Source organism: Acanthopagrus latus, unplaced genomic scaffold, assembly GCF_904848185.1.
Source record: "Acanthopagrus latus isolate v.2019 unplaced genomic scaffold, fAcaLat1.1, whole genome shotgun sequence".
Taxonomy (NCBI): Eukaryota; Metazoa; Chordata; class Actinopteri; order Spariformes; family Sparidae; genus Acanthopagrus; species Acanthopagrus latus.
Window position 1 is genome coordinate 8,274 of NW_023504089.1, and position 13,727 is coordinate 22,000.

The following is a 13,727-nucleotide window of genomic DNA, read 5'->3' on the forward strand; positions in this document are numbered from 1 at the left end:
TTTCAGGTGCGTGAAAAACAGTATCTACATAATGTGACTGATCTTGAGTTTGTGGCTCTGAAGGTTGAAGCCCCTGTGAGTGCACTGATTGCAGCTGTGTACAGACCTCCAGACTACAGCATTGCATCATTCCTGTCAAACATGGAAAGCCTTTTGGATTCACTGGAGATTATGGATTGCCACCCCATAATTGTCTGTGGTGATTTCAATGAGAATCTCTTGTCCAATGGAAGTATGCCAATACTGGAGCTGTTTCGGTCGAGGGGATATGCCCAACTGATCACTGCTGCAACCACTGAGAAGAACACACTTCTGGACCTCATTTTCATTTCTCAACCACAACACTGTCTCACTTCTGGTGTCATGAAAACATACTACAGTTATCACAATCCTGTGTACTGTGTAATCTCCTGCAGCAGTTCATAAAGAAATCTGGTGAGTCTTAACCACATTGAAAAATACAAGGGATTTGTTATTAAACTAATACTTATTCGTTGCAGGGATTGAGAAAATTATTTAACACCATGTTGTGTGAAAAAGTATAATATGTTTGTTTTTTTAGCAGTCACATTTTGATTTTAAACACAGACAAAACTTAAACTGACAATGGTAAAATCTAAAAGTTGAGCTGGGGTATCCTCTTTGCAGTCTGGCTTCACAACCTCGCTGGCTGCCTCAGTCTGTCTAAGACTGTGTGGGAGGGAGGGTGGACCGAGAGGATACACCACTCAACACTTGATATGAATGTTATAAGAAATTGACCAGCAAGGATATTATATTCATTAGCAAACCTCCTGGTTCAAAATTAAAACCATGGCTAGTAAAAAATGCTTCAAAAGTTCAATAAAAATAGAACAACATTTAAAAAACTTGGCTGATTAAAAATGCTCCACAGAATATAACAATACAATAGAATACAATTAAGAACATGGCAACCATAGGAAATATAATTATAATTATAGAACTAATGAAGAATAACACATGGCAGCATAGCAGGTAAGGGCCATCAGAAATAATCAAAAAGGCTTAATCGGTTTACAGATAACGATGATGTAATGGACCATTTTGACAGCACATTTTGGCCTGTGCATTTGTCAGGGTGGGTCTGGGTTGGGGTTGATAAATGCACAGGCCAAAACTATTTCAGCAGCTGTATACAGCTGCCAACATTTACTGTAGCAAAAATACATCAGTAAGTATGTGTTCTTAATGTAACACATACTTTCTGATGTACTTCCACCTACCAGTTGAAATCCCACATTCCCACCAAATTTCCCACTACACTCTCTAGCAGGGTGGATGGCATTCCCAGATACTCAAAATAATGCAAGTTTACTGTTCCCCGGATGGGAGAGTCAGTGCTCCTCTGTGAGGACACCAGCCCACCTTGGTCATGTCATGTCATGTCATGTCATGTCATGTCATGTCATGTCATGTCATGTCATGTCATGTCATGTCATTGTCCAAACCGCTTATCCCTTTCCATGGGGTCACGGGGTGTTGCTGCTGGAGCCAATCCCAGCCTTGTCTCAGGGCGAGGGCAGGGTACTCCCTGGATAAGTCGCCAGCTCATCACAGGGCCCTCACTAGTGAGCAATGTGGGGTTCAGTATCTCGCTCAAGGACACTTCGACATGCAGCTGAGCACTGCCCGGAGCTGGGAATGAACCAGTGACCTTCCAATCACTAGTCGACCTGCTCTACCTGCTGAGCTACAGCCACCCACCACCTTGGTCCTATATTCTTCAATACTGTGAGGATCAACCCATGACCATCGACACCATGGTGCCACAGATGAGGCAGCTGCACTGGCTTAACTGTCAATCGACGATAACTGTCAGTCGATTATGGAGTCATCACTGCTGGATCACATAGAGACATGTGCTTCCCTCTCACTGCAAAGGCTTCTCCATAACTAAGCATAAGGTAGGCCATTAAGGGTTTATTTTTTGAACAAATATGCTTGTGTGTGCTTTATCTAACAGTTTTTGTAGCTTTTGACTTTAAAGTTACAGTTGGGAGTGTATTATGGGAGTGTATTATTTTACTAATTACTTGCTAGAGGCACAGTGGATTTTGGTTTTGCAATGCCTGCTTTCATGTATTGTCTTTTGTCTTATAAATTGTTCGTTGGTTCGTGTTTGACATAAACAGAAAATATATTCAATTAATTTAAATAATCAACCAATCCCACAAATTACAGAAAATGTCCTAAATTACACTTAAGACTCAAATTAGTTAGCTGAACATTGTCTTCAGGCCACTTGAGTTATGTTCATATCATTTAATGTCATCAAAGTGAATTCAATCCAATCATTAACTTTTTAATCCTACTAAGATGCTTGTGTGTGCTTTATCTAACAGTTTTTGTAGCTTTTGACTTTAAAGTTACAGTTGGGAGTGTATTTTGAATGAAGATCTTTCTTCAGGTTCTTCAGGTCCTCCATTGTGATCCAGCCACTGCACAGCTGAGACCTCCAGACTACTCAGAGAGCTAAACATGCATAAGACATTCAACCCTTCAGAACTTCTCTGTGTCAGGTGACTCTAGAGGGAAAATGGGGTTCTGCCCTGCAGCAGTGTTCAAGGTATTTGATTACTTTGTGGTGTCATATTGTGTCATCGTTTTCAGATTATAAAGTTTCTGTTGTCTTTTGACAGGGTGAACTCCATTCCCCTGACTCTCAACGCCTCTGTGTCGGCAACGCTTTCCTCATGCCAAACATGACCAGATAATAGGGAGCAGCAGTTCTTCCAGCAACTGAACATATCAAAGGTCTTGACCTCAGATCCATCTAAATCTGTTGACAGCTGTGGTTTGTGGCAGCAATGAACAGATTGAACAAACAGCATCATGACAGAATCACTACTGAAGATTACACTACTGAACCAAATCTGAAATATAGGACACGAGTTTCGTCTGTTTTGTTAATTATTTGTCTTATATGATTCATTGAACATTTTTTTTATTTTTCATTTCATGAAAATGTATGTTTGTTTTTTTTGTTTTTTTTTTTCATTTCATCCTTTCCATCTTTATCTGTTGGCTATCCAACAGAGGACACAGATAAAGGTGGAAATCATTTCCATTATGCCACATGCATCTGAACTTGCTACTCTGTAGGGTCAGCTATTTAAAAAATAGTAATCATTAGTGTGGGGTTTCAGCTGGTAGGTATAGTAAAGGTTTTTCACCATTGTATACTTAGCCTTGGGCTAGTGTAACCCTCTGAAAAGCAGTTTTGGATAAGCCCAGTACTGAGACTATACACTGAAGCTCAGGGTCTGGTCTTTAGAACGTCCCAAACACATGGCTTGGATATGAGCCTTGTCACGTGATTTGATTGGGAAACAAACCTGGAGACCTGAGGTCACAAAAGTGATGTTAACTTTAAAAAGTAAAGGTTAACTGAGTTCTGAGTCAGTCCAGGGCTACTGGAGCTTGAAGCCATAAACTACTGGGGCTAATTAGCCTAAGTCTAACTACAATCTGAAAACTTTTCATGGTAGGGCTGAACAATATCTGAAATCACTAATATTACAGTATCATCAGGCATGTACATGGTGTCATTGCTCAATCCTGTCACCCAATATTTACCCATCACTCTCTGTATCCCTCTTTAAAAAAGGAACAAATAGCAAACAAACAAACAAAATAATTTTATTTGAACCCAAAAACAAACAACAACTACTACTGATTGTAATAATATATATTTTGTTGAGCCCTGCCTTAGGAAGTATTTTGAAAACCAGTATTTTGATTTGAAAGGGACTGCTTTCATGTATTTTCTATATATTTTTCTCATATTTGTGTCTTAGTATTTTGTTTTATTGCTTTTTCTTCTATTTATTTCCGAATAGGAAACGTAATGATAATCACATTTTTTAAAATCTAATTTCATTTGAAGTTGTGTTTGTGTCTCTGAACTAAATAGTGGGCAAGGAGGAGTCAAACAGTTCATGGAGATTCACCCAAACCCAGTTTACTAAAAAACTTACAGTCTATTAGCATTTGTTATGCCAAAGTTTGCTGAATGGGTTTTAAAAAATCTCTTCCCTTTGCACATCAGTTGTCAGTGCAATTGCCACCAGCATGGTGACGAAACATTTCTTTGTGGTCTTTCCAAGGCACAGAGCTTTTTATTTATTTATTTACTAATTACTTGCTAGAGGCACAGTGGATTTTGGTTTTGCAATGCCTGCTTTCATGTATTGTCTTTTGTCTTATAAATTGTTCGTTGGTTCGTGTTTGACATAAACAGAAAATATATTCAATTAATTTAAATAATCAACCAATCCCACAAATTACAGAAAATGTCCTAAATTACACTTAAGACTCAAATTAGTTAGCTGAACATTGTCTTCAGGCCACTTGAGTTATGTTCATATCATTTAATGTCATCAAAGTGAATTCAATCCAATCATTAACTTTTTAATCCTACTAAGATATTCATAGGCAAACTTCAATCACATTTTCACAATGTATTATAATGTATATAAACTAGTTTCCACATCTGATCAAGTATCCACTTTTGATTCATGATTTATCATCAAATAGTCTGTGTAGTAATTATTGTGCAATGAAGTTGAAACACTCACATGAATAGATTTGAAATTGTTTTGTAAATGTTTTGAAATATGTTCTGATTTCTATTTGTGTATCTCATCAGGCTTGTTTGTATATTATGCTGTGGATTTGACTTCTACTGCTTTATTACTGCAGATACTTCAATTAAATCTTGAAATGTTCTAATTACTGTGTGAATTACAAACTGACACAAATAACCCTAATCCTGACAAAATAATAATCAGATAAAAGACAATTAAAATTTATTTGTAATGAAGTTTATCGTCTTTTCATGATTTGGTATAATATTGAGACAAATACTTTGAACTATATTGTCTTCTACAACTACAACTCCTACTGCTGCTGCTGCCACTACCAATAGCTGTACTTTACTGCCTTTTAAGCTCATGAAAAATGAGTCTTTTTCTGCAAAATCTTGACCATTCATTCTTATGGAGACATTTTAAAATGTAATTCTGCTACTACTCCTTCATGCATCCAGGTAGAGAAACCATTGAGCTATCAAAACGCTTTTCACTCCCATTCAGCCTATTACTTTTCAGCCTTTTAAGCTTTTGAAATAGTCAGTTTTTTCTGCTAAATTCATTCTCATTGGAACATCAACTTTCGTTCTGCTACTGCATCAGCATCCTTCACAGTGGCGTAAGTATTGGCGGTGCAACCGGTGCAGCTGCACCGGGGCCCAGACACTGTCAGGAACCAAGCGGCAATTTGGGACAGGCGTTTAATTCCTTTGTCACAAAAATCCGGGATGAAAATGTCACAAACTTTGCCAGCCTCTCGGTGAATTATCTGGCATCCCTCTGGGCAATAGTTGAACGTCTTCTGCAAGTTAAGTTGATGCGGCGGAGGAAACGATTTATGCAACCAGCGCACCCGCGTTTAAAGGGGACCTTGCGGTAAACAGAAACCCGGCTATTATTTGGTAATTTAAGGTAGTTACCAAGGCAAGGCGCAGCAGAAAGTGGCTGTGCGTGTGTGTCCAAGCCTGTGTGTGCGTGCATGCGGTGTGTATGAGCGTGCGCTTGTGTTTAGGGCGGGGATGGGTGGCACACAAAAAATATCCCATCACCATGATGTTAAGCTACTGATACTTCAGCAAGTAGTTCTACTATTACTACTTCAATTACTTTTACCAGGACTACTAGAAGTTGACTGTGTATGTGTGTGCATGTGTGTGTGTGTGCGGGCGTTTGTGAAAAGCATGGATATGGACCTCATAATGAAGTGATGAATGTCACTAGTAATGGCACTATCCCAGACTCCCTTAGAAATCGAGGGATTTTTATAGTTGTTGCATCATGAGGGAACACATTTATTAACAAAATTGAACAATAAGATCATAACAATATATAATTAAAATATAAATTCATGAACAAAAAAGAGAACATTTACAAAATTATTACAACAGCCCCCCCCACCCGCATAAATTTAAGCACAAAGCCAACCCATCCCCCTGTTTTGCCCCCCTCCACGCTTATAAAACATCTATTAAAACAACTGAACATAGGAACAGATTAAAAATTCAAACACATAAATGTAAGAGCAAAAAACCCAGAACATTTACAAACTTTTTACAACAATCTCACCCCCCAACTAAATTCAAGCTCACCCTCTTTGCCCCCCTCCACCCCTTCACTCTTCCTTTGCCTTTGTTATTATGTTAATGATCTCTCCCCCTTCAGTAGTCAGTACCACTCTAATTGGCCCTTTGACCAACTGCTCATTAAGTGGGGACCATAGCTCCTTTCTGATGGTGTAAATGGAGTCGTCATCAAGCAGGATCTGGAGGAACCCCTCGTCCTGGTGCTGCTCCATTACCCCCAGGATAGAGCCTTCCTTTACTTCAGTCTCTGGTTTCTGTTGAGAGATTAAATAAACATGCTGCATGAGATGAGAATTGTTACTGTTTTCTCCCCGTCTGTTTGCCCTCCTTTCTCCCTAACCTGCTTCTTCCTGGTATGTGTCTGTCTCTCATCAAGTCCTGCTAGATCAGCTTGGTCTCTTCACTACTTCTGTGCCAGATCGTTTCATCCTATATGGTGACTATATCTGTGTTGTACCCTTGAGTTTTTGCCAATCCTTGTTTTTCTAGTGTTGCTACGTTTTTTGTGTGCTTTTGCGCCAGTGTTTTGAACAAAACACTTAGATTTCTTTTTTGTCATGCTCGTGTGTTTTCCTCTCTTGTGTGCAGCACCCTGCACCGCTCAGCTCCACCTGCTCTCCTGCGTGTTTCACCTCCTCACTTTCAGACCACTCACCCTCATTGCCTCTCTGTCATTGTCCCAGCTGTTTTTGTAACTAAATAACTCTGAACTGTTTTACTGCCTCTAGCCTCTGCGTTCTGGGTCTAGCATTTTCACCTAAACTATTATAATTAATTATAATTATTGATTTTATTTTCAAAACCTAATATAATGTAACTCTTTCTAGTGTTTCAAAGTCATAAAATTAGGAAAAAGGGTTGTGTATTCAATAAAAAAAAAATAAACAGAAACAAGACAGTACCTTAAAGGCAGTGTGAACAGTTGACTGCAAGTTCCCATTCTTAGTGACCTTGAGGTGGGTCACTGTCAACCTCTCGCCAACCTGCACTTGTTCAGTGGCTGCCTCTCGCCAGAGGCAGAGTTCCATCTTGTCACTACCCTGTCAAAGATAGGGGAATACATTGTAAAAACACCAACAACTATAACACTTGAATACTACCTCTTCTTTTTCATCTCCCCATTTTCTTTGCTCCTTTTTCTATCTCCCCTTCTATCTCTTCCACCTCCTTTTTTTGTATTATTCCCCCTTCTCTTCCTCCTGTACCTCATCTTCTCTAATTATTCTTCCTTTTTGGCTAGTCTCTTCTCTTTCTCTCATCCTCTTCCTCTATCTCATCTATCTACCCCTCCTTCTCCACCCCCTATCTACCTGTTCATGAACGCTTTATAATGTCTGAAATTAGCTAGCATGAGTTCCTCTCAATTTGTCTGCGGAAAAATCATACAGAACTCGTTTCGGTATGGGTCAGACATGCTGGCACATGTGCGCACACACAATTTGTTTTTCCTTTTCTCTTTTCTTTTCTTCTCTTCATTCTTCCCCATCTCTCCTTCTGTCTTCATCTACCTTCATTTTGCTCTTCTCTTGATCTGCCTCCCCTCTACTGTCTGATGTCCATGTCCTGCCTCTTTCTTTTCATCCTCCCTCTTTTATTCCAACTCTCTCTATTTCCCCTTCCTTTTCCCCATCTCCACCTGTCCATGAATCATACCTATGGCTTTAAAGCTTACCTGCTCCAGCATAACCTTTTTTAAAGGTACACAGTGACCACCAAGAGTGACTTTTTTGACTGGTAATACCTAAAAGACGAGATGGATTGTTTTAATTTCACATGTTTTATCATGAAATTATATATCATTATAATGATTGTACTTTTAACTGTAAATAAAAGTCTTGGTTTTATCAACCAAGGGTCAAACAAAGTCTGAACACAAATGCAAAGTTTATTACTATAAAAAAAACTCATGTGTTACAGGAGTAAATGGAAAGTGCCCATCACAGTACTATGGACACTCAATACCACTTTACCATCTTACAGTTTTTCTCTATTGTTTACACACATTTTCTGAAAGCATGCCTCATACTCTCAGAACTCTACACACAAATCAAAAATCACACACATGATGGGCAAAACCTAAAGCTCTGATTGCTAATTGTAAAACTGTGTGACATGTGTTTACCCATGTGATGAGTCAGTGTGCATAGTAGGGAAATTGACATTAGAATTTTGAATGACAGTGTGTTCCTTGTGAAAACAAGAGATTTTCTCCATGAAAATTGTGCCAAATGCAGAGAATTGTGTGTAGTGTTTTGAAAAAAGTGTGTTTTAGAACTGCCATTTGAGTGTAAAGCAGGAATTGTGCTTGTAGTTTAGCAGAATTGGTTCAGGGGGTTGGTGCATGAGTTACATGTTGTGGTCAGTGTGTCTCAAGTACCAGTTTTTGTGTGTAAACAATCGAGAAAAACTGTAATACTAAAAGCAATGAAAAAACTTGCCTCGATCACTTGGCCTTCCACAGTCATGAGGCCCTTGGACGCCAAGCACTCAAAGAGTGGAGTGAGAGGAGAGGCTGGATAGAGAAGGGCCTCTGCCTGTTGGTAGAGTTCTTCTGTCACCTCCAGGTTAGTGGTTCGAAAGAACATTGTTCTTTCATTGATGTTGAGGTAGTACGGTGGGTCACTTCCCCTGATTGTATGTCCCCTCATTATATATGTGTAACCCTCTTTGATTCTATCACCAAACTCTTGAAAGATCGTGACTTTAGTGCATGTCTGGCCGTCTGAAAATATTGCCACCTTATTAAATTTTGTTGTGGCTGGTGTGACCACTGTTTTAGAAAAATCCCACGAAATCACTTTTGGGGCATCGATTATCCTAAGAACTAAGATCTTCAAGGGTGGTGGGTGGAAATACTGGTTGGGGGATTTGGTGTTCAAGAGTGATTTCAATGCCATTCTGAAACACAAAAAACATAAACACACACAGACATTAAGTGTTTTTTAAGTGTCAAAAGCCTAACTGAAATGGAGGACTTGTGGGTCTCTCTCTCTGTCTGTCTGTCTACATAGCAAACTTCCCTGCCAATTGATAATGGATTACTGAAAGTGTTTATAGGATTACAAACAACAAAAAAAATCTACCTCTACAGAACCTTTAGTGATGAATTCCTATATGTTTAACCTACTATGTGATATGTCAGTGAAAGACATCTCCTTGAATGACGCTTGATTATGAAAAGTGACTTAATATAAACATCTTTATAGGTAGAAATTGTTTCCATATTGTTGTGACACTTGGAATAACAACCTCAGCTAGTCAGTGGCAAAGATAATCAGTTTCAGTGGAAGTAACGTAGCAAGCTGCAGTGCCCCAAAGGTCTACTGGTGGTGTACTGGACTGATTCCTTGAGCTTTGGGTAAATATATTACACTGTAGAAACTTGTTAAATAGTTTACCCCAGACTTGCTAGATCCATGAAGGCCATTCAATTGTTCTATATGGGTTATTTGGGCGTTTTGTTCACCGTAACTAAAAAGTAATTAGTTGTAAGTGATTTATCACTCTATGCTTACAGTACATTGTCATGTAACATATTACATTAAAATCAAGGTAGCTAGTATTATGAAATATATTGCATTTCAAAAATAATGTTAATGTTGAAGATGTTTTTATTTGAGGGGGTCTTTTGTATTTCTGATGGTATATCGGAGTATCTAGGTTGTACACAGTAAAAGAGTTTGTCTACAAAAAGACGTTGTGTTTTATTTTGCAATAAAATTCACATGGGGTCAGAATTCGGTGTAACACCGGAACCAACGTTTTTGTTCCCTGTGTGCAGCCGTTTTTTTTACGACTTCCTGATGTCTTCGTGGACGAAGACATTACCACTAGTTGCGGCTGCAGTCGAGCTCCCTACAAAATGGACTATCGTCGGATAAAAGGACTTTCACAGGTAAGTTTTACAAGATGCATTGTAACGACGCGTGATGTGATGGCGCATTGCAGTTTTTATTTCCCCGAAATAAATTCAGTATCTGTAATTTGCAACGATTTTGTTGAGGCTATGTAATGCGAGTTGCGCAAACGTGAAGCTAGGCGTTAGCCCGGATCAAGAAAGCTAATTTAGTCGATAGTTTAATTGATTAACTGTTGTGATGGACTATGCGTCAATTAAAAAGGAATTATGTGGTTTGCCTCGAAGTTATGCTTAAGTTGTTTTTGTACATAGGCTAATGTTCCCTGGTTGAGAATAAAGTAATGTTGGCTGAAGTAGCCCAGATCATCAAAGAGCCCAGTGTTCATAAATGAATGCATAGATCAAGCTAGCTATCGTTGGCTAACGATTACTTACGTTACATCTCATTACTTACGGTTGATTGGAGTAGTTAAATACGTCTGAGATTGAAGAAAACCAAGGAAGACGAAGCAGGAATTATAAACAAATGCGTAGATGATAAATCGGAACTATTTACAAGAAAAAATTATATATTCACAGGCATTAATTTATTCTTTAGGCTGATGATAACGAGAGCTGTTGACAAAGATAATCGGTTGTAGATCGGAGTGTGATAACGGTCCGCACGCGCTGGTAATTTAACCGCCTCTGCAATGCGCTCGTGATGGACTGTGTGTGTGTGTGTGTGTGTGTGTGTGTGTGTACATGTGTACATATCGGAGTAACGTTTGATTGTAGGATAATTTCAGTTACTAAGATAGGTTCACTAGTATTTTTCTTGTTTACCTAAAGTATTGTCAGTTTCAATAGTTTTTTCACTTATCTTTTGTTGAAGATCTTTGATTAGAGATGGAGTCCCCAAGATATGATATGATGAAGTCTGACATGTCCCAGAAGACCCTGGTTCGAGTAAAGCTCGGGGCTGACTGGATGATGATCAAGAGCTTCTTAAACAGAGATGGATGAAATAGTATGAGTAAGCCCCACAATGTATATACTTAACTGTGTGTATTTTGGTACTTTTATTTCATTTAATATTTTTGTGACTCCTTTCCTTACAATGTCCTTTTTGTCCAGGCAAGGAATATCATCTCAATTTCCTGTTCTCTATGGGGAAATGCTGATAGCAGGCCATATGTTTATATGTCTTTCAACATAAACCAAAACACGTTATCAACATGCAGAGATCCTCGGGGCCCGTGAAGGAGGAGGATGAGAACAGTGGCATCCTACACGTGTTCACACAAGTCAATGATGTCTTCCAGATCAGGAAAAAAAAATCTCTGTGAGCCATCTCAAGAGAAGCTCAAAATTGAAAAAAGGTAAACATGCTACTATTTAAATTTTTGGAGGGCAACAAGGCCTCTACCTCTCTGGGTGGCTCACCTGTGACTTCAATGCCAGTGGTTCTGAAGAACACTGTCCTTCTGTCCACATTTATCTGGTACAGGGATCCATACCCCCTGAGGCTGTGAAATAATGTAACGTTAGCAATAGAAGTCTATTGTGAAAGCCAACTGAGAAAAACTTGTAGTTTAGCCTGCTAACATAGGCTGCTGCTTATGCTAAATTTTGACCAACATTTTGTTGTCACCTAGTTCACTTAAAGTAGAGGTATATTACTGACACAGTTTTTCTAAGAATGAAGGGGTGTTGGCTGAATTGGCCCATTTCACCAAAGAAAGCCCAGTGTTTATAAATCAAGATAAAGCTAGCCATTGTTAGCTAAATTACATACCAGTCGATTTAAATAATTAAGTCTGAAAATGAAGAAGACGAAGGCATCACAGCAAAGTCCCTGACCTTAAGGTAGAGACTCTAATCTTTTCCAGATCAAGGTGCCAGTCTGAATTGCTTAAAAATCAAAAATACATGTTGGACCAAATTATGCTTGTGTGCCGAACAGCAGATATGATCATCATTCTGGAGCACCAGAAAGTCGTCCAGACCCAGATTCACCTTGCCTCACCTGTTACTCCTCGGGGGAGTGCAAAGCTCTGCAGGGCCTCATGACGGTGGAGGTGGAGGCAAGTTTTTTTTTTCATGGATTCTAGTATTAAGATGGTTAAGTGACAGTGAGGTTCAATAGCACTGTGGCCTTTGCGCTTTATTTACTCCTGTAACAGACTGGTGTGTTGATACTAATAGCCAAGGGGTATGTGTTGACATGTGTTTGCATTTTGTAAACAATTTACACCTGTTGTCTGTGGACCAAACATATAAAAAGTAAAGATATTAAGGTATAAAAAAAAAATGATAGGCAAAAATAACCCAATAACCCTAATTTCATGTAGTGTATTTTATTCCTCTCCATGTTGTGGGATCCTAAGTTAATATTGTTCACTTCCATTAAATTCCTTTCACGTTACTTTAAGATCCTGTCATTTTAACGTCAAATTGTTCATTGGTTGGTATGAAATGGAAAGTGTATTTAATTCATTTGAATAATCAACCCATCACACAATCATAGAAAATGCCCTGAAATACACTTCAAGGCTAAAATTAATTACCTGGACTTCATAGGAAACCTTTGTCTCAAGATGTATTTCTTTTTTTCTCTCTTTTGTTTATACTTTATTTCTTTATGAGTCAACATTGACTGAGGTGCCTTCACAAAAATCTTTGCTCTCTTACATGCATTTTACAGTGGTATTCATACCATATTTCCATAAAATCCTGTAAGGTTCCTTCTGGTTGATCAAAGTGGGATGTGTGATTGTGGGATTCTAACTTAATACTGTTCAGTACCATTTAATTCCCTTCAGGTCACTTGAGTTATGTTCATATCATTTTAATGTCATCAAAGTGAATTCAATTCAGTTCATCAACTTTTTAATCCTACTAAGATACTCATAGGCTATTCGATCACGTATTCACAATGTATTATTATGTTTATAAATTAGTTTCAACATCTGAACAAGTATCCACTTTTGATTCATGATTTATTATCAAATAGTCTGTGTAGTAATTATTGTGCAATGAACTCGTAATGCTCACATGAATAGATTTGAAATTGTTTTGTAAATGTTTTTGAAATATGTTTTGATTTCTATTTGTGTATCTCATCAGGCTTGTTTGTATATTATGCTGTGGATTTGACTTCTACTGCTTTATTACTGCAAATACGTCAATTAAATTTTGAAATGGTCTAATTACTGTGTGAATTACAAATGCTGACAAAATGATAATCAGATTTAAGACAATTAAAATGTATTTGTAATGAAGGCTCTTGACTCATAATGTTTTGGTAGAATATAGAGACAAATACTTTGGTATGATGTCTTCCACAACTACAACTGCTATTTCTGGTACTACTACTAATAGCTGTACTACTAGTACAGCTACCACTAATACTACCACTACTGCTACCACTAATACTAATATTAGTCATCTTCACAACCATTGCAAATACTTATATAGAGAAAACATTTGGCTATCAAAATGTACAGCTTTTGAACTATGCTACTATTTTTCTGCAAAAGTTTGGGAGGCATTTTCCCATTCATTCCTGTCTTTCTCGGTCTATCTGTCTGTCTCTTTCTCTATCTCTGTGTTTATTTTCCAATCCACTGTACATTGAGGGCCCTTTTTTCTGTCACTAACTCTTCCCACACCGCTGACTGCATACAAACAAAC

The 13,727-nt window shown here is 38.3% G+C and overlaps 1 protein-coding gene and 2 long non-coding RNA genes across 3 annotated transcripts; 2 read left to right on the forward strand and 1 right to left on the reverse strand.

The window, feature by feature from the left end:
* Positions 1 to 1,601: 1,601 nt before the first annotated feature.
* LOC119016398 lies at positions 1,602 to 3,999 on the forward strand. Its single transcript, XR_005074090.1, has 3 exons — positions 1,602 to 1,925; positions 2,429 to 2,587; positions 2,661 to 3,999. It is a non-coding gene; the product is annotated as an uncharacterized LOC119016398 (long non-coding RNA).
* Positions 4,000 to 6,064: 2,065 nt separating this feature from the next.
* Positions 6,065 to 10,872, reverse strand: LOC119016402. Its single transcript, XM_037092181.1, has 5 exons — positions 10,507 to 10,872; positions 8,632 to 9,091; positions 7,866 to 7,934; positions 7,096 to 7,233; positions 6,065 to 6,447 (listed from the first exon to the last, which is right to left on the reverse strand). The coding sequence occupies exons 2-5, from the start codon at positions 9,088 to 9,090 to the stop codon at positions 6,223 to 6,225; spliced, it is 891 nt and encodes a 296-aa protein (XP_036948076.1). The 5' UTR covers position 9,091; positions 10,507 to 10,872; the 3' UTR covers positions 6,065 to 6,222.
* On the forward strand, positions 9,204 to 13,316 carry LOC119016403. Its single transcript, XR_005074093.1, has 3 exons — positions 9,204 to 10,088; positions 10,927 to 11,067; positions 11,169 to 13,316. It is a non-coding gene; the product is annotated as an uncharacterized LOC119016403 (long non-coding RNA).
* The last annotated feature ends 411 nt before the right edge of the window (positions 13,317 to 13,727 follow it).